Here is a 24,770-nt window from a genome sequence, read left to right as displayed (position 1 = left end):
AACGTCACACAGATTTCAAACAGTCTGAAAGCTAAAAACGTGTGTGAAATGTTCCTGATCGGGCATCACGAACATATCAGCATATCAAACACTACGGACACAATTTCAACACCAAGTCCTTATGTGGAGCTCATTCATGTCTCTAATGTCAATGGCGGATTCAAATTCTAAAGATTTGAATTCATATTCTAATGTGTAGCACCTCGTGTGAAACATCACATGTCACATTCATCAGCTGCTATTTGGGAACACACCGCATTTAGTTCAACGAGAGGGAGGGAGAGAGCAGAGGTGGTGGAGCGAGCCAGAGACAGGGACAGAGAGAGAGAGAGAGAGAGAGAGAGAGACAGAGAGAGAGACAGAGAGACAGAGAGACAGAGACAGACAGAGAGAGAGAGAGAGACAGAGACAGAGACAGAGAGAGACAGAGAGACAGAGACAGAGACAGAGACAGAGAGAGAGAGAGACAGAGAGACAGAGACACAGACAGAGAGAGAGAGAGAGAGAGACAGAGACAGAGAGACAGAGACAGAGACAGAGACAGAGAGAGACAGAGAGAGAGAGAGAGAGAGAGAGAGAGACAGAGACAGAGATAGCATAAAGGCTCGTCATGATGCCCAGCAAAGGAAGAAGAACAGAGAAGGTCCAGACGGATACAGACACCAGCACACTCTTCTAGTGGTCACAAGTGTACAAATACAAATAAACCAGGGTAGGGTTTAAAAAGTACAAGTGCACCACATGGAATCCCTCTTAAGTTGTAAAACTGTTCTAGTATCAGCATGTGAATGGTGATGGTCTACCTGAAATAACTCCCCACACCTGGACAGGTCACCGTGCTGACACACATAAACCCAAACACGAGCGACCTGGCATGGACTGTGGAGGTCCACCCAGACGCCCTCTGGGTCAAGCTATATTTTTGGTTGCTTGATTGTTTGATAATTTCACATATTTGAATCAACAACTAAATGTGAACACTGGACAAATGTTTCTAATGATTCAACGGCTGAATCTCAAAGATGTATCTGAAGCAGCAACTGATCAGGAAGAGGGAAGGAAACTGATCCCACACCAGTGAAACAGACACTGTGAGAACAACTAGAAAGATAACGCAGCTTCCTTTAGACAGATGAAGACCAGCTGATAATAAACAAATAAAGATGAGATGAAGCAGCATTTCACTCTTTACGACTGCTGTCAACCTGAATATGACAGCATAACGGAAACATGTTATATCACAAGCGCTAGTCGCAGTTAAAAAGCTTCTCATCAATCATTTGGATGTCCTCCATTTTGACATGCAGAATGTAATTAGATCATTTTTATTATGTGATCAGACATTGTTAAACAGGCGAGGAGGAATGAAAGAACCAATCATGAAGATCTAAAACGTTCATCCCCTTGGGAGCTCGACCTTCCTAACCAATCATAACCCAGCTCTGTGTGTTACAGTGACATGTTTGTCTGACGGGGACGCTAAGGGAGAGGTCAGAGGGGCGCCACAAATAGAACATCCCAAACAGATATGACAGTTAGTTCTCAAGATGACTGTCATCCTGTGACTTATATGAAAGTCAGCACCAACGGGTGCTGATGAGAGTTCCAGCTCGACTAAAAACTAGGACAGAGACTGTCAAATCACAGCTGTCTTATAGCCTTTTCCCACCAAACTTAGCATGTATATGCTGCTTTTTAAACACGGGAAAACGTCATACTATAGACGTCGTGCTAGACGTCGTGCTAGATGCCGTGCTAGACGTCGCGCTAGACGCCGTGCCTGTGCTAGACGTCGCGCTAGACGCCGTGCCTGTGCTAGACGTCGCGCTAGACGCCGTGCCTGTGCTAGACGTCGCGCTAGATGCCGTGCCCGTGCTAGACTCCGTGCTAGACGTCGTGCCTGTGCTAGGTGCCGTGCTAGATGGCGTGCTAGCGCCGTGCTAGACGCCTTGCTAGACACCGTGCTAGACGGCGTGCCCATGCTAGACGTCGTACTAGACCCCGTGCCCATGATAGACTCCGTGCTAGACGTCGTGCCCGTGCTAGACGCTGTGCTAAGACGCCGTGCTAGACGTCGTGCCTGTGCTAGGTGCCGTGCTAGATGGCGTGCTAGCGCCGTGCTAGACGCCTTGCTAGACACCGTGCTAGACGCCGTGCCCGTGCTAGACGTCGTGCTAGACTTCGTGCCCGTGCTAGGTGCCGTACTAGACGTCGTGCCCGTGCTCGACGCCGTGCTAGACGCCGTGCTAGTCGCCGTGCTAGATGTCATGCCAGCCGGCAGCAGAAACAGGGTTAGTAAAGTGAAAATGTCACTGTGGTTACTGTAATTACTATAGCACGTTGTATGTTTTGTACATTAATAAATTATAATACTTGTCCAAATCCCTGTTGATTTTATGTATTATATATTAACTTCAACACATGTCACAGCATCGCTCTGGAAGAGAGGCGATAATCATCGTGTGCACCCAGGTGTCATGTTTCCATCTCTACTGCAGAGTCATTGGTCCCTGTCCCACTGAGGATAGAGACACATGTTAGTGGGTGTTTGTCCACAAAGGGTCTTTAAATGACTGGACTGTCAGAACATCTAGACATGGTTCTTCTAGAGACTGTACGTGTTGCAGGAACATTCCTCGACACACTAGAAAGAGTACTAGAAGTAGTAGGTAGTAAATCTGTGGAAGCATAGAAGCAAGAAGTCTGCAAATACAAAACCAATACAACACTTTGCTGTTGTTCGTGTGTGTGTGTGTGTGTGTGTGTGTGTGTGTGAGTGTGTGTTACATACGACAGGAAGTTCTCCCATGTTTCCAGATAAGGATCATAGTAAATGGTTTCCTCTGGTCCCCCCATTGGTGACGAACAGCTCTTATGGAGTGTAGACTCAGAGGAGGACACATGTGTCTCAGAGCTCAGACCTGCTGAGGCCAGCTGACCCAGACTGGGGCTGGTCCTGGCAGTCTGGATCTGCTTATTTAAAGTCCGGTGAACTTGAGTTGGGCTTCTGCGATTATAGCGACCATCAACTTCATAACCTGAATCACCGCATCGAAGCACAGAGTCGGCTGGAAGTAGGTGGGAGGACCTTTGTCTCAGACAGCGAGGAGGGCGGAGCAAGGGGCTGGGTGTGATGTTTTTCATATTGACTGCCTGGGTTAAGTGCATCTGAGTTGTCGGGCTGAAGCTTACAGGTGTGTTCTCCACTTTTTCATCACTCCCTTCCTCTCCATCGGACTCCAAACAGGAACATGGGGGGGCATCCGGTTCCTCCTCCTCCTTCCCCTCTACTCCTCTGCCCATCTGGACTACACTCGCAAGTAACATCGAGGATCCGAGTAAATGAGGTTCAATAGATTTGACTTTAGGACGTCGATGTCGCATCGCCATCCCTCGATGTACGCAGGGCGCTGAGCCAGAGGCTTTATACTGAAATCCTCCTCTTCCAGAGTCTCCCACTGCTTCACTTGTGTTTGTTAATCCTACCTGTCTCCTCTGTCCACTGGCCACCAGTAAGCCAACACTGGGGCGCCTGCACTGGTCAGTACAAACTGGAGGTAAGCCAACAGAGGAGCGTCTGGACTGCACTAATGCTGCAGAGGGCAGCCCGACACTAGAGCGCCTCCTGGCTTTACTGGTCTGAAGAGCAGGACCAGCCGGATGCTTCTGTCCTTTCTGCCGACGGCGGAAACGACGTTGGAAGAAGAAATCCATCATGTCAGGAAGGGCGGTGCAGTATGGAAGGTACTAAAAGGATATGTGGTATCTGATGGGTAAAGAACACAGCTGTGCCCCTCCCGGATTCTCTGATAGCAAGCTAAAAGGTTAAAGGTGAGCTCTCTGTTGGACGGTATCCATGATGATTGATGATACTGCAGCTCCTCTCCTTCTCTTCAGTCTTCCTTTAGAAAAGCTCTGTTTATTAAATGTGTTCCCTAAATGACATGAACAGAGAGAACAGTTTCCACAAACCTTACTGGTACAACAAGTCCTTCCTTCCAAGTTATGAATACTGCTTAATTACTACACATACCCAAAACAAAATGTACATTTCCATCCAAACTAATTGAACAGATCAGGCATTGCCATGCTGAATCAGCTGTTTAACTCGATCAATGGATCCCTGATGCAGTGCTGCTTAGTTCAAATCACTCAGTCCCCCAGCAGCCCTTCATTGGCTCCCTCATCCTTCACTTTCTTCTTTCATGGAGTGTGTTACTGTGACCAACGCACGACTCTTCCATGTAAAGGACACCCCGTGGCCACAATATGTGGGACACAATTCTTACTCGCTGTTAAATCTTTCAGTGGGTTCAAACCACTTGTTAATGGAGACCAGAAGCTTCCAAATCACTCATTGTAATGACTCATCTCAAATACAAGTCATATAAAGCACTGTGTGATGCTCACCCACTCTCATCAGCCCGCTAGCTTTAGCCTCATTTAGCTCACGGTTTTGGTTTGCTGCCACATAGTGATTGATACAGTCTTTAGTAATCTATTGATTTATTTCATTGGATTGTATCTGGATGCTACTGTGTTGTACTGTAGTGTTTGCTAAAGCATTGCATTAATAACATTAGGCCTTCATGGAGTCTCTGCCCAGAGACTCCATGAAGATGAGCCAACGTTTAGACTGAGCTGTTGATTAATGCGTTCCGTTCTGGTAAATTAATGAATGAACTGATAAGTGCCTGAAAACTAAACTAATACAGCTTTAATCATCTAATGTTAATCAGTTTAGTGAAGTTAGTTTACATGCTCCACATGAAGTAGAGCTGCTTCATGAGACACATGTGTCCCAGAACCCTTTAACTGCAGACCAGACAGCACTACAGACCACTGCTCCTAACCAACACAGAGCACGCTCTTGATAAACAGTTGTTACTTTCTGATTTAGCTCGAGGGTTTGAAAAACGGCCCAGAAGGCCACTGGTTCAGCCAGAGTCATGCTCTGATGTCCCGAGGCTTGATGGGACTTTTTCTTCTTCTGGTATAGAAAAGTAGAAATGTGTCTCTGAGAGACACATTTAGCTGAGTCTGAAAGTATCTCTTCATGCTGTGGCCAGCAGAAGAGTCTGAAGCTCCACATTAGACCACAGATTGGTTCACAGTCATACTGACATGTATAGTCCTGGTGTTAGGGTTCAATTAGATAGTAAATGGACTGTACTTGTATATTTCCTTTCTCGTCTTCCGACCACTCAAAGCTCTTTCACACTACATGCCATCATTCACCCATTCACACGCTGATGACAGGGCTACCACCATCAGGACTAGCTAACATTCATACTCATTCACACACCTCAGGTACAGCCTGCGGGTCAAGCGTCTTGCCCAAGGACACATCGACATGGACCAGCGGAGCCGAGGATCAAACCTCTGATCGAAGGACAACCCGCTCTACCGCTGAGCCACAGTCGCTCAGTGGAAATGAAGTGGATTTGTATAGAACACAAGTTGAGTGAACAGTGGAAGGAATCCTATTCCACAAGCTGAAAGGCGTCACGACATCACCGAGGGGAAGGACTTGTGAACACATTCCACTGAGACAAGTGTAAACGTATGGAACGTATGAACAACTTCATCCTTACAGACTTTAGATCCTTCATCAAAGCCCTGTTATTGAGGTGGGCATAATAAAGTTGACAGTGATGACTCATGCTGTCAGACAATGCGAACCATGAAGCCGTGGGAGCCAACACTGACACATGCAGAAGTACTCAGAGTGAGATCAGCAGTAGCTCTGTCACAGTTTAAAGTAAAACTACGAGAGAAGAAGCAGCTCTGTGAAGCGTGTGGTCACAGTGTGGCCGCCGTTAACAGGATATCCGGCTCATTTGCAGCAGTGCTGCACATCTGTTCTCATCTTGTACTCTTTGTGGTGGTGGGGGTTTTGTTGCAGCTGTCCAGCTGCGGCTGGTAGCTCCCATGAATGTCGCTACATTTTTGTCTTTATTTGTTGCTTTTTTATCGTGTTCATCACTGATGGCATATGACAGAATAGATATTTATCAACATCTGAAAAGAAACGTGGGGACTGAAGTGCAGCAGAGTTTGAGATCACCGTCCACGGCCGACCCACTAGCCAGACCTGCCGGACCAAACACCACCAAACTGAACCATAGTGGATAGCCCAGATGGAAGCTAAGCTAACCCAGCTAGGACCTGAGGCTACTCCACTACCCAGCATGCTCCTGGCTGTCTGATGCCCGACCGCAGAATAATAAGATGGATGAAAGCAGTGGGAGGTCGGTGACTGTTGAGTCCACATCTTCACAGAGACCTGGATCCATCGTGGTCCAGGATCAAGCTGAACTTGATGGGGGGACAGCAAGACAGAGAGCAGGACTCTGTGTTCACATCATGATGCATGGTGCTCAAACACAGTAGAAGGACAATGTTGTCCTCATGTTGAGTTTTATAATGTGAAGATGTCGGCCATATTATCTGATCAGGGAATTGTTTTACATCCTTTATGATGGAAATACAAAAAAATGCTCTACAGGAATGTTCAACTGTCTTTGTTTGTGTGTTTGTTGTGTTACACATGAGCCACAACTGCATTGCGTTGCGCAATCCCTGAGCTGCATAATGACAATAAATGATCCTTGAATCCTTGTTGGTGTTATATAGCCATGCTTTGTCTGGTCCACACAGTCCATTCACCTCCATATTCACTTAGCTTCAACAACTTTTCTGAACACGTTTGTCATCTTGCTGCTAACCAGCTTCCAGTAGCAGTAGTTCAGCAAAAGACTTGTGCCGTTTGTGGGTCATGAAAACACAAATGGTGGTCCTTCATGAACTACAGTCCCAGTGATTTATCAGCAAGATAATAGTCATATCTTGTATTGGCCAACATGTCGTCCAATAAGGCCGATACACAGCATCATTAACTCTCAAATATCAATGTCAGCCTCAGAAAACTGGTCAATGTCAGGCTATAAATAGTTTATAATGTAAAGAGTTTCCTTTCCTCTGATCCTTCCCTCTCCATCCCTCCTACCCCCTCAGCCTCTAAACAACTAGATGATGACTGTGTGTGTGTGCGTGTTGCTGTTATGTAACAGCTGCTTTCTACAGTGATAATCCTCTACCATAATGGGGCAGAGTGAGGAAGAGATGAGTACTCTGTATAAAACATGACCCACCTGAGTGTGTATTTGCATGTCAACACAGCTTAAGGCTCTTTGTCAGAGACATTTCTATCTCTAGAAACATACCTAGTACTGAAGAGTACTCATTTACTAACACTTTCACTAGAGAAGGACTCCTTGAATGTTTAGTGTTGTTCACCAACACGTCCCAACAGGAAACACAACCAGGATGTTGACTCACAAGGGTTCGTCCCCTTGAGAGTGAGAGAGTACCCAGCAGATGTTATTCCAAATGTCTTTTTTAGGAAACGGAAGCTTCTTTTGAATGAAGTCTGGGTGTAATATTTGAATATTCTCGTGTACAAGTGGCAGGATGGTGGTCATCCTCTGGAGACCATGAATACTCAGGTTTGTCCATCTGTCTCCACACATAGAAGTGCTTTTCATCAGCAGGAAGACAACATCTGTTTGAACCTTGTAAACTCATGTGTCACATCACTGATGACGTACGGTCACCACTATGGTTCAGCTTCAGGAGCGGTAGAGTGAGTTTAGAGCGGCTGGGTTAAGATTAGGAGACCTTCGTGGTCATAGCGACAATAATAAAGACCACAGTCACGCTTTAAACAAAACAGATCGACTGTTGGTTGGAAACAGGAAACAACAGTTTAATGTTTAGTGAAGCAACAACGTCACCTGACCTGCTCTTTCATTTAGCTTTCAGTAATCAGGATAGTCCTGACCTTTCTTCTATCACACCAAAATACATGCCAAGTTCAGAGTTCACAATGAATCCATCAGACACAAACAACCTGCTGGAACAATAATAACATCTGTGTTCTATCAATGACTGCCGGGTTACAGCCTCTGTGATGCTAGCTGAGTGCTAGCAAGCTAAAGGGAAAACTAAAGCGGGTAAAACCTCTGTTGAATGAGTAACCTGGAGGAAGAATATAGAGCTGTGTGTGTGTGTGTGTGTGTGTGTGTGTGTGTGTGTGTGTGTGTGTGTGTGTGTGTGTGTGTGTGTGTGTGTGTGTGTGTGTGTGTGTGTGTGTGTGTGTGTGACACTATCCAGAGCTCTGTGCTGTTGGGTTAAATATTTACATGAAAAAGAGTGGCGTGCTATGCAAATACACAGAGTTGGGAGCAATGTGGTCCTCCTCTATGGGCTGGGACTAAACACAAAGCATCATATCTGTATGGAGGGAGGCTGTATACATGAGCGAGAGCCTCTCTCCCTAAATGATCTCCACCTATTCTCATATAGCTGCTTCTTCTACTTCTACAGTGATCTTAAATTAAAACCGATATACCGGATGAACCGGTATACCGCCCAGCACTAGTTCCCAGTAAATGCACTATGTACACATGCGCTGCATTCAGGGAACAGTTCTGTCTTTTCACATAGGCCATGGCAATGCTGGAATAGATGATGGCAGATTGAACAGAAGAAGAAGATGTCTGTGGACGCGCTGGAAGACATCTGGTATTATTTTCAGGAACAATATTTATTTTACTATTTAAAAAAATCTCTCCGGTGGCCTTCAGACTTAAAAGTGAATCCCTTTGCAGTTTAAGTAAATGGGGGCGATATTGTTGATTGTCATAGTCTTCAACCAATCAGATCTTTAGTTTGACATGTTGGGTGTATTCTTTGACATGTCAGAGCTTCTAGCTGGCCTACAAGTACGTCAGCATTAACATGCGGTCATTGGTCAGTGGGCCAACATTACTGGTGTGTAACTAGTTAGCAGAACTTTGTAAAAGAGTTAAAGTTAAAAAATATGTAAGACGTTTTTACGTGAAATTACATTTTTAGCGTTTTGGCATGTTGGGCGGTGACAATCCCAATACCTGCTGCCTCTGTCGAGTGGACATTTTCAGCCCTCAAACGCATTAAATTATTATTCAAGAAATACAACTGGGGAGACTTGACTGTCATCACTGGCGTCCATGAATCAAGAAGGAACTCTTACTGGAACTGAACCGATGTACTGTACAACCGCGTCATTAAACTCTTTGTAATCAAAGAAAGGAGGATGGACTTGGTCTTTAAATAGTGAACAGCAGCTTTAGTAAGTGAACCGCTTTCGTTTTTACATCTGAAGTAGCGTTACTACTGTGTTCATTTTTCATAGGGTTTTTATGATATGGTTAATATTGTTCAGCATTTCAGGCAACTGTAAGCGGGACGGGACATAAGTCCTGTCCAGTACAGGAACCAAACAGTTCAACACTGGCAGTGAACCTCAGCAGCCAGCCGTTCACTTTGCTCTACAACATAAATGGCAGAACATGTGTAGTATAAATAAAAGTACTACATTAATGTAATTTGTAGAAGTAGTAGGGTGGTTGTTGGAGGCCTTGTATGGAGAGAGGCCTCTACCGGACCTATCTCTCTCTACATGGAGGTATTTTTTCAGTCTACACAGCAGCCAACTCTGTCTCCCTCTCTGTTGTCAGTCGACCTGCTGACATGTTTTCAGTCTAAACAGTAGCTAATGACTGGAACTATACACACACACACACACACACACACACACACACACACACAATGTTTACAGGCTGTTACAACAACAGAGCCAGTAGGAGGGTGTACGAGGACAGTGAACAGTAGTGCTACCATGTACATGTATTGTCTCATAATGGTAGTACTACTGCTTCCTATTGTTTCAATAACCATCAGGGTCCAAGTCCTGAAGGGACTGGAAACATTCTGTCATATGCATCGAATGTGTTGTAACTCTGTAATGTTGTTCATTCTGTACACATGACATCTATCACACTTCTGTCCATCCTGATAGAGTTTCCCTCTGTTGCTCTCTGAGGTTTCTCCCTCTTTTCTCCCCGTTAAAGGTTTTTTTGGGGGAGTGTTTCCTGTTCCGATGTGACGGTCCTGGAAACATTATTGGATCAAGCGCATCAAACGTTGCATAAAGCTTGTCGATATCTGTTTTTTTACCAATGAACTTGAAAGGGGTGTGGCTCAAAGTCAACAAGCGTTGGGCCAATCATCATGAATCCTGCAGAAAATGTTCACGAGAGTACCTGAAACACCATGAACGTTTCACTTCAATCCACTAGGGGCGCTACAAATGCACAATGGTCATAAATCAATGACAGTTTGTCTAAACATCACCAAAATTTGTAGATATTTTTAATCAAGCTGTTGTAAGCTGTCCCCAAATGTTTTGAAATTGAACAATCGGGGGCAGATGAAAGACAATGCAGCTTCTCAAAAGAAGGTTTGTTCAGGATCATTACACACAGCTGCTAGTTCCAATGTCTCAGTACATAGACAGGTCCAGGACATGTTTAGCTTAGCTCAAATAATTATTAACTTGACTTGACTTATTCAAACCTGCACTGCATCCATTAAGGAATGTGGTTCAAGCCTAGAACCCTCTTACTGTGACGCAACACTTCACAAAGTTGCTCAGCTTTTCACATAGTCTTTCAAAGTTTGAAATGTCTGCAGGTATCGTTCCATATTCAGAAACAGTCGTGCATTTTAGTAGAAATGTCATAATAAACAAGTGACTTTGTTTGAGACAGTACTAAAAGCTCAAAGCTAAGCTGTCGGAAACACTGAGGCAGCATCTGATTCATATTCACACAGTATAAATAGAAAAAATATATATAGCCTTATTTATGATGGAGGTTCCTCATCAGCTTGTTCTGTCCCCTGATATCTGAGTAGACTGAACACAGCACTGCATCAACAACCTGACCGACTTCACCTTCACTTTAGTTTGCTTTAGTTTCCTTGTTAAAATCCACATTTTAAGAATGTTAAATAAAGCCTACGTCATATTCTTTATCCTCATAAATAGTAAACAAAACAAAGAATAAAATAGGAGCCAACCTGAAAAAGGAGGAGAAAGTTATCCATCCACACTTCACTCGTTTCTCTCTTCTATCTGTCTGTCTTCAGAGCGAATACTAAACTGTGTTAAATGTGCAGCAGAGCGAGAGAGAGGGAGGGGGGGAGGGGGGGAGGGGGAGAAATAGAGAGGGAGGGGGAGTCACCACCCGGTGTGGAGAGAGAGAGAGAGATAGAGAGAGATAGAGATAGAGAGAGATAGAGATAGAGATAGAGATAGAGATAGAGATAGAGAGAGAGAGACAGACAGACAGACAGACAGACAGAGACAGACAGACAGAGAATGCAGAGTACTTCTTTGACCAGCTGAGCTAAAAGGAGTGAGAAAATGTTCACTCAGAAGAAAAAGAGGAAACTGAAAAGGTCAAAGGAAGATAAGAGAGATTGTGAGTTAGGCAACGCCCCCTTTCCACAGCAAACTGCTTAAATCTGAATTACATAAATTAGATATGTGAATTAAAAGGTGCAATGTGTAATGTGTGGCCACCGACAAGTATTCCAGCTGTACTACAGGCTCCATACTACAGGCTCCCGTACTACAGGCTACAGGCTCCCATACTACAGGCTCCACACTACAGGCTCCCGTACTACAGGCTACACACTACAGGCTCCCTTACTACAGGCTACACACTACAAGCTCCCGTACTACAGGCTACAGGCTCCCATACTACAGGCTCCATACTACAGGCTCCCGTACTACAGGCTACACACTACAGGCTCCCTTACTACAGGCTACACACTACAAGCTCCCGTACTACAGGCTACACACTACAGGCTCCCTTACTACAGGCTCCACACTACAGGCTCCCGTACTACAGGCTACACACTACAGGCTCCCTTACTACAGGCTACACACTACAAGCTCCCGTACTACAGGCTACAGGCTCCCATACTACAGGCTCCATACTACAGGCTCCCGTACTACAGGCTACAGGCTCCCTCCCATACTACAGGCTCCATACTACAGGCTCCCGTACTACAGGCTACAGGCTCCATACTACAGGCTCCCATACTACAGGCTACACACTACAGGCTCCCGTACTACAGGCTACACACTACAGGCTCCCGTACTACAGGCTACACACTACAGGCTCCCGTACTACAGGCTACACACTACAGGCTCCCGTACTACAGGCTACGCACTACAGGCTCCCGTACTACAGGCTCCCATACTACAGGCTCCGATACTACAGGCTACACACTACAGGCTCCAATACTACAGGCTACACACTACAGGCTCCAATACTACAGGCTACACACTACAGGCTCCCGTACTACAGGCTCCGATACTACAGGCTACACACTACAGGCACCAATACTACAGGCTACACACTACAGGCTCCAATACTACAGGCTACACACTACAGGCTTCGATACTACAGGCTACACACTACAGGCTCCGATACTACAGGCTACACACTACAGGCTACACACTACAGGCTCCCGTATTACAGGCTCCGATACTACAGGCTACACACTACAGGCTCCCGTACTACAGGCTCCGATACTACAGGCTACACACTACAGGCTACACACTACAGGCTCCCGTATTACAGGCTCCGATACTACAGGCTCCAATACTACAGGCTACACACTATAGGCTCCGATACTACAGGCTCCAATACTACAGGCTACACACTATAGGCTCCGATACTACAGGCTCCGATACTACAGGCTCCGATACTACAGGCTACACACTACAGGCTCCCATACTACAGGTGTGTGATGTCATGTTGGAGATGGAGTTATGATGAATGAATGTTGAAATGAAGAGGGTCTGCAGCAGTGTGTCTAAAGGTGGACACACTGCTGCCCTAATGTGACTACACATCTGTAGTGGCTCTACATCGGTGGCTCCACCTGCTGGTCAGTAGCAGGTGTTACACCGGTTCACGTGAACCACTGTCATTCTGAAACATCTCACATTCAGTTTTCGCTCTCTTTCACACTCAGTCTTACCTCCTGGTGAACAGCTTGAGTCCGGTGAAAGACTTGGAGCAGCCGGTCAGCATCTCGCTCTCGTCTTCCACACAGATTGGGGGCGGCGAGGAGAAGAACGTCGGGAGGTTGGAGGAGGAGGGTAGAGAGGAATTAGAGGAGGAGGATGCAGAGCTGAACTCTCCATCACCTCCTTTTACTTTGAGTGATGCTGCTCCTTCTCTTTCCCCTTCTGTCTCTTCCCATGGTCGTTCAGGAGCACCACCACAGGCCTCCAGTCCAGCCCCGTGTCCAAGATCAGTGTCTGCTCCCGGGTCACAATCCATGACAGCAAGCTGGTTCACTTTCTGTGATCTTACCCTGACCCCATTTTGGCTGGATAAGATACAATTTCTTTAGTCTTTAAATGTCCTTATATGACCTAAGTCCTGAATTTCCCCTGTGATGTTCAAGCTAGACTCCAAACGGTACTCTAAGTGTTCCAAAAATTCCCCAAGGAAGCCTTGGTGTTCAAAGGAGTGCCATGAAGAAGAGGAATCAGACCCTGACTGCAGCTTCTTCAGGCTTTCAAGCTGCAGATGAATCTTCTCTAACAATGTGATGTAGGTCGATACCAGACACCAGCTGCTTCACTAAAGTTCTCCTAGGAGGAAGTATGAGCATTAACCACCAGACAGAGACTAAAGTACTACAATCACTCCATTTATAGAAGTGTAACATTAACAGGACTGCACTGCGTTTCCAAGGTAAACTCCAGCTTCTCAAACAGGAAGCCGCCTCAAAGGACTACAGAACAACAGCCCTACAGACATCAGTATGAAGTGCTTACAGCCATGACAGGTTTAAACTAAGTAGTACTCCACTCAGACTGACATTCTTAGTGTTACACTCAGTGATTTTACCACTAGGACTTCAAACATGGCTGCCCTGCAGAGGCTACAAAGTCAATAATCCACATGCCAAAGGTCTTTGACAAGACACACAAGGTGTGTGTGTGTGTGTGTGTGTGTGTGTGTGTGTGTGTGGAGAGAGATTAGTGTTGAGTCCTGAGGCAGACTTAATCCGTCCCTGTGTTTCTCTCCATGTGTCCACTCAGCAGTAGATGTCCAGTCTGTCAATCACTGCTCCCTCTCTTCTTTGTTTCTTCGTCAGCTCTTCCCTCCTCTGTCTTCTTCTTCCTCCTCCCTCTCTTCTTCTTCTTCTTCTTCTTCTTCTTGTCCCTTCTTCACTAAGTTTAAACTGTTTCCTCTCCTCGTCCTGCTCTCTTTCCCCCCCCCCCGTCTCTTCTTTAGTTTAACTACACTCTATGTGACACACACGCACAACTGAGTTGCATGCTGCACACACACGCCTTGGTAAACACACACTGATCCTGAAGTACCCGTCCGGCTAAAACCAGGAAGTGGATAATGACTACAATCAGGGCCTCACTGTTAGCTGCCCTGTCACATGCCTGACTGAAACTCTCTCTCTGACTGACTGACTGTTCACATTATGTTCTTAATGTGGCCATTCAGCAGGAAACGACACGTCCCATTGATCACCGTTGACCTGGTTAGTGTAGCTGGTTGGTTGCTAGTTAATAATGGCAAGAAAACTACTGAGAAATGTTCACCACGTCTAAAACACACAAACACACTGCTCTTAATAGGGACCCTAGTGTGTGTGTGTGTGTGTGTGTGTGTGGCTTTCTGACAGTTTATACAACAGAAGTAATTGTTGTCCAATCAGTGAACAATCCAATTCTTACAGAAATGTCCAAAAAACCATTAAATCGTGCACCAAATCTGTGTAACAAACAGTATCAACCCAAAAATCATAATGTTCTAAGCCCTTTTAGAGAGCACATATATGTAAATAAAGAATATTCATGCTCAGTGAACACACTCCACATGAGGGCATGAGTGTCCTTCAGCATTCAGTCTCCAGTCACAGGGCTTCCTGGCTGCTAGTCCATCTTATTCCACACGGGGGCAGTGGTGTGCTGCAGCTGGTCTACAAACACGTGGTTTAAACATTCATTTAAACCTGACCATCTCTAATGTTGACACATTAAAGCTGCTCAATTATCACTAAATACAGTCTGACTTCATATGTTTCCATAGCAACTTTATCCTCATGACTTAATAAAACATAATCAACACACAGACTGGCGCTCTGACCATGTTTTCTGTGTCAGATCCTCACCGTCTAAAGCTGAGATACTTGAAGTGGAGTAGAAGTATAAAGGGAAATATTCAGCTTTTACAGTACTTGAGTAAAAGTTACATTCTATAACTCTTGCTCACTGACAGACTTGCCAGTTTTTACCAGGCGACAAATGAAACAAATGACATCAAGTAAGAAGAATGAATGTCATTGATGACAACGGAGACTTTTCATTAGCACTGAGAGCTGCAGTCGTCCTCCAGAGTACACGTTTAAGTACTGCGTGTCAAATATGAGCTACTACAGACAGGCTGATGTCACTTAAGCTCTATGTTCTTTAGTGTATATTCACACATCCACAGGCCTTCAGTAGTCACCTGACTGGGTCTATGTGCTACCTGTCCTTAGAGTTAGGTGACCTTCATGCTGATGTCATCTACACTGACACTCACAGTGATACAGCACACCAGGTGACTTTATCAAAGACCTCCTTCAGGATTGTGGTGTTTATTGTGATTCTGGTGTCAGCGTTACTGAACTCTACTGTGTACCGACCGTTATAGAGAGGCAGTACATCTAGATACTGTGTGTAGGAGAGAGAACACTCACACACACACCTGTTTTCTGTCGTCGCTGTTCCCTCTCATCCTTCGCCCACTCAGTATTTCCATGACAAATAAAATGCCTCTCGACAGCGTGACACACAATCCTTTTAACTTCCCAACACCCACTGCTGGCCTATTTTCTCTGTTTCTCTAATCACAGACTCTGATTATGAATGCAAACATTAATCCAACCTGACCCCAAAGCAAGCCATTGTCCTAATGAGCTGTAAGTCCACGTTATCATCTGATAACACATCACTGATGAAATAGTGTACAAACTAATACTTGATCTTTGCTGTTTTGTATTAAACTAGGAGGCGTATTCAATGGTAAGTGGCCTTAAAGACGACAGCGGTGGTTTGTAGGTGGAGTGAGTTCAGCTCCTTCGGCCCTCGAGGGTCGGGCCAGCACCCTGTATGGTAGCTCCCTGCATCAGGGGGGCAGCTGGTAGAATACAAGCTTTGCTTGTGGTAAATGTTAATATAACACGTAAAAGAATAAGAGAGAAGCTTATGAGTCACCAGTACTGACTGAGTCCACTCCATCTGTGGAAGGCCTCATGCTAACGCCAACGACACCCGGGAGCCAGGACCAGCACTTACAGCAGATATGAAGTATTAATATACTAATGATGACTGGATGTAGAACGGGATTAAAAGGACTGTCCCTCTGATATACCATGGCCACTTGAAATGAAGACCATTCGTTGATATTTTCAGGTTTTTCCACAATCCATTCGCTTTGTTTCCATGGTAACCCTGACGGGTTTGCTAATACCATCCCATAGAGTTGTGTTGTTCACCGCTCCAGGAAATAGGACCACCTTAGAAACGTCTTTCTACTCCACTCAGCTCATGGAGCTAACGTTATGCTAGCAAGAGTCAAAGTCCATACCATATATATATATATATATATATATATATATATATTTATATAATGTTCCAGTCTGTTAAAGGTCTCGACTAGCTCACTGTCATGTCATTGTCCTCAGATCCTGATGAGAGACGTCACACACAAACAGCATGACATCATATCACAAGTGTAATGACTTTTCATGAATCCATTCATTGTTCAGTGAGAACGCAACACACACAGTGTGATAGTGACACATAACATGGTGTAGTAGTGTGTCCACTGTGTCAGTATTGATTAACCTACTTAGTGAGTCTGACTGCTCACTGCTCACAGGTCCAATAATCATGTCTACCGTCACGGATGACCACGGTGAAGCTTCATCACAGTGTCACAGGCTGCACGCCAACATTGACCGTCGTCAAAGTCCTCCCAGAGCGATAAAGTTATGCAGATGTTTGCAATCAGCAGCAGCAGCAGCAGGACATCCTGGATCGGCTCCACACCATCTGATACTGTCCCCCATTGGGATGCTTTGATCATATCTTTTTCAGTAGCATTTCCCCTCATAACAGGGACACGTCAATATTGTAAACTTGTCAAAATGATGGCAATCCAAACTGTGGATATGCAGTGATGGTAACTGAAGCCCGTGGTCATACACATCAACACAGTCGAGTCACATCTGTACATGCAACTTTCTGTTATTTGTACTCGGTGAAGAACATGAAAAAGAATTCATTTAAATCTGTCAATCTGAGAATGGGTCCATATTATAATCAGTGTACATATAGGTGTGTTTTAACTCTCCAAACTGACTGCTTTAAGAGGGACAGCATGTTGACTCTACCCGTCTGTGATCTCTCTGCTGACATGGAATACTTCCTCTCTCTGTTGAAGTCACAGCCTTTACACGACGGTCCTTTCAGGCTCCCTCACAGCTACGAGTTCAAACTGCTCCGATAACGCCAGAGGATTACAAATGTATTTATGAGTTGAAGCCATAAACACATAAGTGGTATGAATGAATGTTGCTCAGATCATTAATGTGAGTGTACCAGGGTGTTTAACCTCTTCTGCTCTGTTCAGATACACTGAGGTGATCTGAGAGATGCATAAGAGCTAAAGAATATATATATATATATATATATATATATATATATATATATATATATATATATATATTTGTACGTTTCACCTTGTGCACGCTCTATGTTAGTCTGACTACTACAGTACACTACTGCTGTACTGTACCTACTTGTAGTGTACCGTCTGGACACTACAAGTACAGACTAGAGTGTAGTATTGAAATGTTTCAGTACTTTTACTTAAAAGGTGACCAGGGTACTTAACCAGGCCTAAAACCAAAGGACCGTAAAGGGGCGAGTCCTTGAGCATGCAGACAGAACCGGACACACACAATGTGATGCAGTCTGCTGTGGACAGACACAGAGGTGCACACAACTGATCCCATGATCCTCCTCCTGGTGAGATAATAACCAACAGCACTAAAGACCCTCAGAGTGTACTGTTCTTATACTGGTTACCTCTGATGAACATGTAGAGGACTAGAAAGTCCCCGTCATTGAGCGGTCGGCCCCAAAGAGCTGCAGGTCCTCATCCACAAGTAAAGACTAACAACAGTCCACTAAGTCCTGAGAACAGAAGGAGCTCTGACTTCTATCTCTGCCATCTGGGTCTGCTTCCATCTGCTCTTCTCTTGGGCTACATTATGCAACTTTCTGGCTTGAGGCACGAGGTGCATTGTTCTTCCCTCCCAACCCCTCAGCTGGTCAACTTAATGCATCAACACTTGTCAATCTGATCATCGGTTCAATCATCAGAGTCCTGAGTCCTGAAAATAGCACAGACAGCAAACAGACGAGAGAGGAAAGGAGTCCAGACTCATGGTCCAGAGCCTCAGCAGCAGATCCTGATGGAGGCCTGACAATAATAAAGAACCAGGACTTCACTGAAGAAGGAAACACAGAGCGGTGAAGGGCTCCTCTCACGACTAAACACTGCTCAGAGGTTTTTCAATTCAATGAACCCTTTCTAATCATGTTAACTTATTATACAGAACAAACACAATTGTATTCCAATTAGTTTTTTTATTACCAGGAAGACAGCGCCTAATGTCTGACTCTCATCACCGTGTGTCAGCGGATGTGTTCCATCTGCAGGCTCCTTCCTCTCTGATAACCGTCGTCAGTGATTAAGGTAACCGTGATTACATTCAGAGCAAACAGCTCGGGTACTGGAGACGAGCTGCCTTTCATGCTGCTGCTGTGGTCCAGTGAGTGGGACACATTTCATCATGATGAATAATATTTATTGTTTCTACAAGAGGAAGTAGACAGCAGTGATGCAGTGGCACAGACTGTGGTCTTACATAAGCCCTGTGGTGAGTCGGTGCAAGCCTGCCCACCCCCACCAACACACCATCCATCTGGATTACTGATTACTAAATTATGTTGAGATTAGGCCTCATGCTGGCAGTGACATAAGAAGCTTCTCTTTCTATCTGGCCTGCAACACAGTGATGGAAAACATCCGTCCTTTTCTCAAACGTTACACCTCAAATCAGACAAGTGAAGGCCTGAACCTAAAGTAGGGCAGGACAGAATCCATTCACATGTAGGATCCCCTTCAGGGCTCCACATGCACTCAGGTTCAACATCATATTCATAAGTATGCTTTCAGTAGTGTATAATCACCAGAGCTTAGAATAAGCCCTTCATATTTACACATGTCCTCTTCATGGAGTCCACCATGTCCACCATGCTCCAGAGGGACACTTTGGAGTTGTTAGGGTACCTGAAGGCTGCTTGTGAAGGGAGGGGCCAATCTGTAACCTCACCACTACATGTCACTAATCCAGACGCACTGCTCCTTTAAAAGTCTCTCTTCTATGGTTATATTGTAGACTGCAGCCAGAGACCAGAGTCCACAGAGACCACAGAGACCACAGAGACCAGAGTCCAGAGACCACAGACCACAGACCTCAGAGACCAGAGTCCAGAGACCACAGAGTCCAGAGAACGCACAGAACACACAGACCAGAGTCCACAGACCACAGACCACAGAGTCCACAGACCAGAGTCCAGAGACCAGAGACCAGGTTCCATCCAAATCCCACACTAGAAAAAACTTTATTATACCCATATTCATTTAGAAAGATATGAAATATAATTATGGTTTTATACTTGGTTGAAATGTTTGATCACCATATTTTCTGTTAATGTTCTAATCAGTAATCAAGATGGATTGTGTGTGTGTATGTGTGTGTGTGTGTGTGAGAGAGTGCCTTTAAGCAGACACACAATGCACATACTCTGCTCCAATCTCCTGAACTAAGATGTGAAGAGGAGGCGAGGAAAGGAATGGAGGATGTGAGAAAGGCCTCATGTCTCCTGACCCCTGGTCTGTGACCTTTGAACCCGTCCCAGCAGTCTCATGAAAGCTCTAGAAACAACATATATGTTTGAGCTTGTGATGGATTACTGGTCAATACATGGAACGTTATTGGGCCGATACTTCAGATATTAGAACATGAACATGAATGATACAGATGGACCCGTGAGGTACAGTAGTGTACTGCTGAATGCTCCAATGAAGAGTTCCTGTGGACGTTTACCTTCATCATCTTCATCATGTGTGCATTGACCTGCCGACAACAAGTCATCAGAGGAAATATCCGGGTACACAAGGTTTGCCTGGAGCTGTTTACATCACATGACAACAGTTTCTAAGGTAACGTTTCCTTCTGCAACAGTGTTAATATTGACGATACAAAGTCCTGTTACTGTAACGTGGTCTCAGTGAAACCCACATCACCAAACCAAGAAGCAGTAGTCCTGTAGGAGTAGTACTCTCTTTCTCTACAAGTACATGTTGTAGTACATGTGAAGAGCATGCAACACAGCGTGGACCTCTGTTAGCCAAACACAACACACACTGTGGACACACACTACAGATGGGGGTCAGCTGTGTTAACATGACCACACACACACACACACACACAGACACACACACACACACACACACACACACACACACACACACACGCACACGCACACGCACTGCGTCATGTGACACACACGTCACATTCAGGTAAAACAGGTTCGCAGGAAGTGTGTCGCATTCCACTTTTGTTTTCAGTGTCTCCTACCTGTAGGACACCTGCTTCCTGAAGGTCAGCTGGACAAACTCTGCCTCCATCTGGGACACCGACAGCTGGCCCTCCTCCTCCTCCTCCTCACCAGCTACCTGAGAGAAAGACAAAGACATCAAGTCTCCTTCTCATCGGTTCTCCTCCAAGGCAAGCTGCCTGTGTGGATCTGAACCAGTCCTCAGTCAGGGACACATGTTGACTGGTAGTGTGTCTTTACACACGCGCACACACACTCACACACCCATACCTGACAGCTGCCGGGCTCCAGCGTGCTCTTGGAGCTCAGCTCCGCGGTGAACACGTCCTCCTCCTCGGCCACGTCCTCCAGGGCGGGCTGCTCCACGTGTCTCATCATCCCCGCGGTCTCTGCGTGTAACGACTGATCCGGTTGTAATGAGGGAACTCCACCGCTTACTGTCTGTCTCTGTGTCCCGCGCTGTGAAGTCAACAGCAGCCTCTAACCGCAGAGTTGTATCGGTGGTTCGGTCTCCTGTCTCCTATCTCCTGTCTCCTGTCTCCTGTTCCAAATGGACTTCACATCCATGAGCTCTTAATGCAGTAATGAGCAGTGATCTGCTCTGTCCTCCATCTACGTGTTGCAGGAAATCAGCTGTGAGCTCGCTCGCTCTCTCTCTCTCTTTCTCTCTCTTTCTCTCTCTCTCGCTCTCGCTCTCTCTCTGTGTATGCGTGTCTCTCTCTCTCCTTCTCTCTCTGTCTCTTTCTCACTCTGTGTGTGTATCTCTCTCTCTCTCCTTCTCTCTCTGTCTCTTTCTCACTGTGTGTGTGTCTCTATCTCTCTCTCTGGCTCTCTCGCTCTCTCTCTCTCTCTGTATGTCTCTCTCTCTCCTTCTCTCTCTGTCTCTTTCTCACTCTGTGTGTCTCTCTCTCTCTCTCTCACTCTATGTGTTTGTCTCTCTCTCTCTCTCTGTGTGTATGTGTCTCTCTCCCTCTAACTCTCTCTCTCTGTCTCTCCATTTCAATTCAATTCCATTGAGCTTTATTGGCATGAACAAAAACATGTTGCCAATCCTTTGACAGAATACACAGATAACTACTATATTAAATACACAGGTGTCTTATAAAGGTTAAAGTTATACAGTGCAATACAATAGTATACAGTTACTTCATGGTGTGGGTCTATGAGTGAGTGAGTGAGATAGTGAGTGAGATAGTGAGTGAGTGAGATAGTGAGTGAGATAGTGAGATAGTGAGTGAGATAGTGAGATAGTAAGTGAGATAGTGAGTGAGATAGTGAGTGAGATAGTGAGATAGTGAGTGAGTGAGATAGTGAGTGAGATAGTGAGATAGTAAGTGAGATAGTGAGTGAATTACAACATAGTCAATCTATCTGACAAAAAATTACAGTAATAGCACTAGAAATAGCAGACTAATAATAGAGAAATAATTATTATAATAATAATAACAGCAGTAGTGGATATAATAGAATAATAATAGAAGCAGTAATAGTAATAGAAATATGACTCCAACACTTTGAAACCTGTGAGGTTAAGGTGTGAACCACTCTTCCAGCTGTTACAGTCACCACCACATATCTCACAGGAATATGTTTACTTGAAAACATTGTCTTTGTTTATCAAATTTTCAACAGGTCAAATATTTCTTTCTACTTGGGATGAACAGTTAAATATGTCAAATAACAGAATAGTCCTCTTAGAGCTGTGACATGGTAACAGTAGATGTGGGTCTTCTTAGAGCTGTGACATGGTAACAGTTGATGTCGGTCTTCTTAGAGCTGTGACATGGTAACAGTAGATGTGGGTCTTCTTAGAGCTGTGACATGATAACAGTTGATGTGGGTCTTCTTAGAGCTGTGACATGGTAACAGTTGATGTGGGTCCTCTTAGAGCTGTGACATGGTAACAGTTGATGTGGGTCTTCTTAGAGCTGTGACATGATAACAGTTCATGTGGGACCTCTTAGAGCTGTGACATGATAACAGTTGATGTGGGACCTCTTAGAGCTGTGACATGATAACAGTTGATGTGGGACCTCTTAGAGCTGTGACATGATAACAGTTGATGTGGGTCTTCTTAGAGCTGTGACATGATAACAGTTCATGTGGGACCTCTTAGAGCTGTGACATGATAACAGTTGATGTGGGACCTCTTAGAGCTGTGACATGATAACAGTTGATGTGGGACCTCTTAGAGCTGTGGTATGGTAACAGTTGATGTGGGACCTCTTAGAGCTGTGACATGATAACAGTTGATGTGGGTCTTCTTAGAGCTGTGACATGGTAACAGTTGATGTGGGTCCTCTTAGAGCTGTGACATGGTAACAGTAGATGTGGGTCTTCTTAGAGCTGTGACATGGTAACAGTTGATGTCGGTCTTCTTAGAGCTGTGACATGGTAACAGTAGATGTGGGTCTTCTTAGAGCTGTGACATGATAACAGTTGATGTGGGTCTTCTTAGAGCTGTGACATGGTAACAGTTGATGTGGGTCCTCTTAGAGCTGTGACATGGTAACAGTTGATGTGGGTCTTCTTAGAGCTGTGACATGATAACAGTTCATGTGGGACCTCTTAGAGCTGTGACATGATAACAGTTGATGTGGGACCTCTTAGAGCTGTGACATGATAACAGTTGATGTGGGTCTTCTTAGAGCTGTGACATGATAACAGTTCATGTGGGACCTCTTAGAGCTGTGACATGATAACAGTTGATGTGGGACCTCTTAGAGCTGTGACATGATAACAGTTGATGTGGGACCTCTTAGAGCTGTGGTATGGTAACAGTTGATGTGGGACCTCTTAGAGCTGTGACATGATAACAGTTGATGTGGGACCTCTTAGAGCTGTTACATGATAACAGTTGATGTGGGTCCTCTTAGAGCTGTGACATGATAACAGTTGATGTGGGACCTCTTAGAGCTGTGACATGGTAACAGTTGATGTGGGTCCTCTTAGAGCTGTGACATGGTAACAGTTGTGACGACCCAGCCTCTAACATCGTAGTTGATTGCCTGATGCAGAGCACCTGGTCTTGGAGCATAAAAGCCCTGCTCCAGTGTTGCTCTGCCCTGGTCTTTCTCTGGGCATGCTTGGAGTGATCTTTGCCAGTGGCTACTGGTTATATTTTGGTTTGGTCTTCTTTGATTTTGCTGACAACACCCCACACTTCATCACACATGCATCCATGTTCACATTACTGATGTTACTGACTGACATACTTCACAAAGGTAATTACTTCTTCATTTAGTTAAAATAAATGCGTTACTTTACCACCATCCCTTGTGTCTCGTCCATATTTGTCATGGCCTAAGAGTCAGGTTGTGGCACAGTAGAGATGAGTTTCTTCAGCAGGGCTGCTGCTCATTAGTAATTCCATCTGACAGCAGAGTGAAGTTATACATACACTCACATATATAATGAAATCACTAATGGAGACAGATGTTACATAGTGTTTTGGGCAGTTTTTAAAACCCCATTGTGTGTGTCATACTAGAGCTACTGGTAGTGTCCCAGTTTGATCTCTGGGATCTAACTGGCATCAGGGAGGAGATGTGATGTCTGTCCAGCAGAGGGCAGCATAACTCAGAGTGATGTGAATACATATACATCTATTCATGAATAGTCCTGCTTTAGAAAAGCCAAAGCACAGTCACACAGCCACATGCACAATGACCCAGTTTTGAATCACTATTTGTTCCTCCTGTCCATACTGACTGATAATACTCTTCTCCCAATGTAATTCTACTGGACATGATGGGAGACGGAATCCAGAGCCACAGATAATGTGATATAATATCATGTATTCAGCAGTCTGAGTTTGTGGGTAGTTCCTAAAGTCACTGGGTTCAATACTGCGGTCAAGTGGTCCGTCATCTGCGGAACTTCGGTCACGTCAGCCGGCGTTTGAAATGAAATGCTCGTCTATTCGTGGTGTTACGGTACGGGTGCTTGGATAGCCCAAAAAGCCCAGAAATAGATCAGAATTCATCAATAATTTGTCAAGACTCTTGTTTATGAAGACTCTCACTGTACCCAAGTATATTTTCAAGAGATATTACTGTACAGTTTTTGAGAAAAGTACATGTAAAGTTAGCTC

The 24,770-nt window shown here is 44.9% G+C and overlaps 1 protein-coding gene across 5 annotated transcripts in view; it reads right to left on the bottom strand.

Moving 5' to 3' along the window:
* The window catches only part of dgkza (diacylglycerol kinase, zeta a), a gene marked incomplete at its 5' end in the record, with an annotated part of 77,038 nt that extends 55,626 nt beyond the window's left edge, over window positions 1–21,412 (bottom strand). For 2 of the 5 annotated variants that reach the window (XM_079186050.1, XM_079186051.1), the window contains 2 exons: window positions 20,698–20,795; window positions 20,948–21,412. In XM_079186050.1, coding sequence (XP_079042176.1) covers window positions 20,698–20,795; window positions 20,948–21,055 — 206 coding nt within the window. Of the gene's footprint in view, window positions 1–2,791; window positions 3,718–12,942; window positions 14,160–20,697; window positions 20,796–20,947 lie in introns of those variants that run through there. The other 3 variants (XM_079186047.1, XM_079186048.1, XM_079186049.1) reach the window with 2 other exon arrangements.
* Between the last annotated feature and the right edge of the window lie 3,358 nt (window positions 21,413–24,770).

This window comes from Pholis gunnellus (genome assembly GCF_910591455.1).
Source record: "Pholis gunnellus genome assembly, chromosome: 24".
In the NCBI taxonomy this organism is placed as follows: domain Eukaryota; kingdom Metazoa; phylum Chordata; class Actinopteri; order Perciformes; family Pholidae; genus Pholis; species Pholis gunnellus.
The sequence above is the reverse complement of the archived record's forward strand: the minus strand, read 5'-3'. Positions and strand labels throughout refer to the sequence as shown.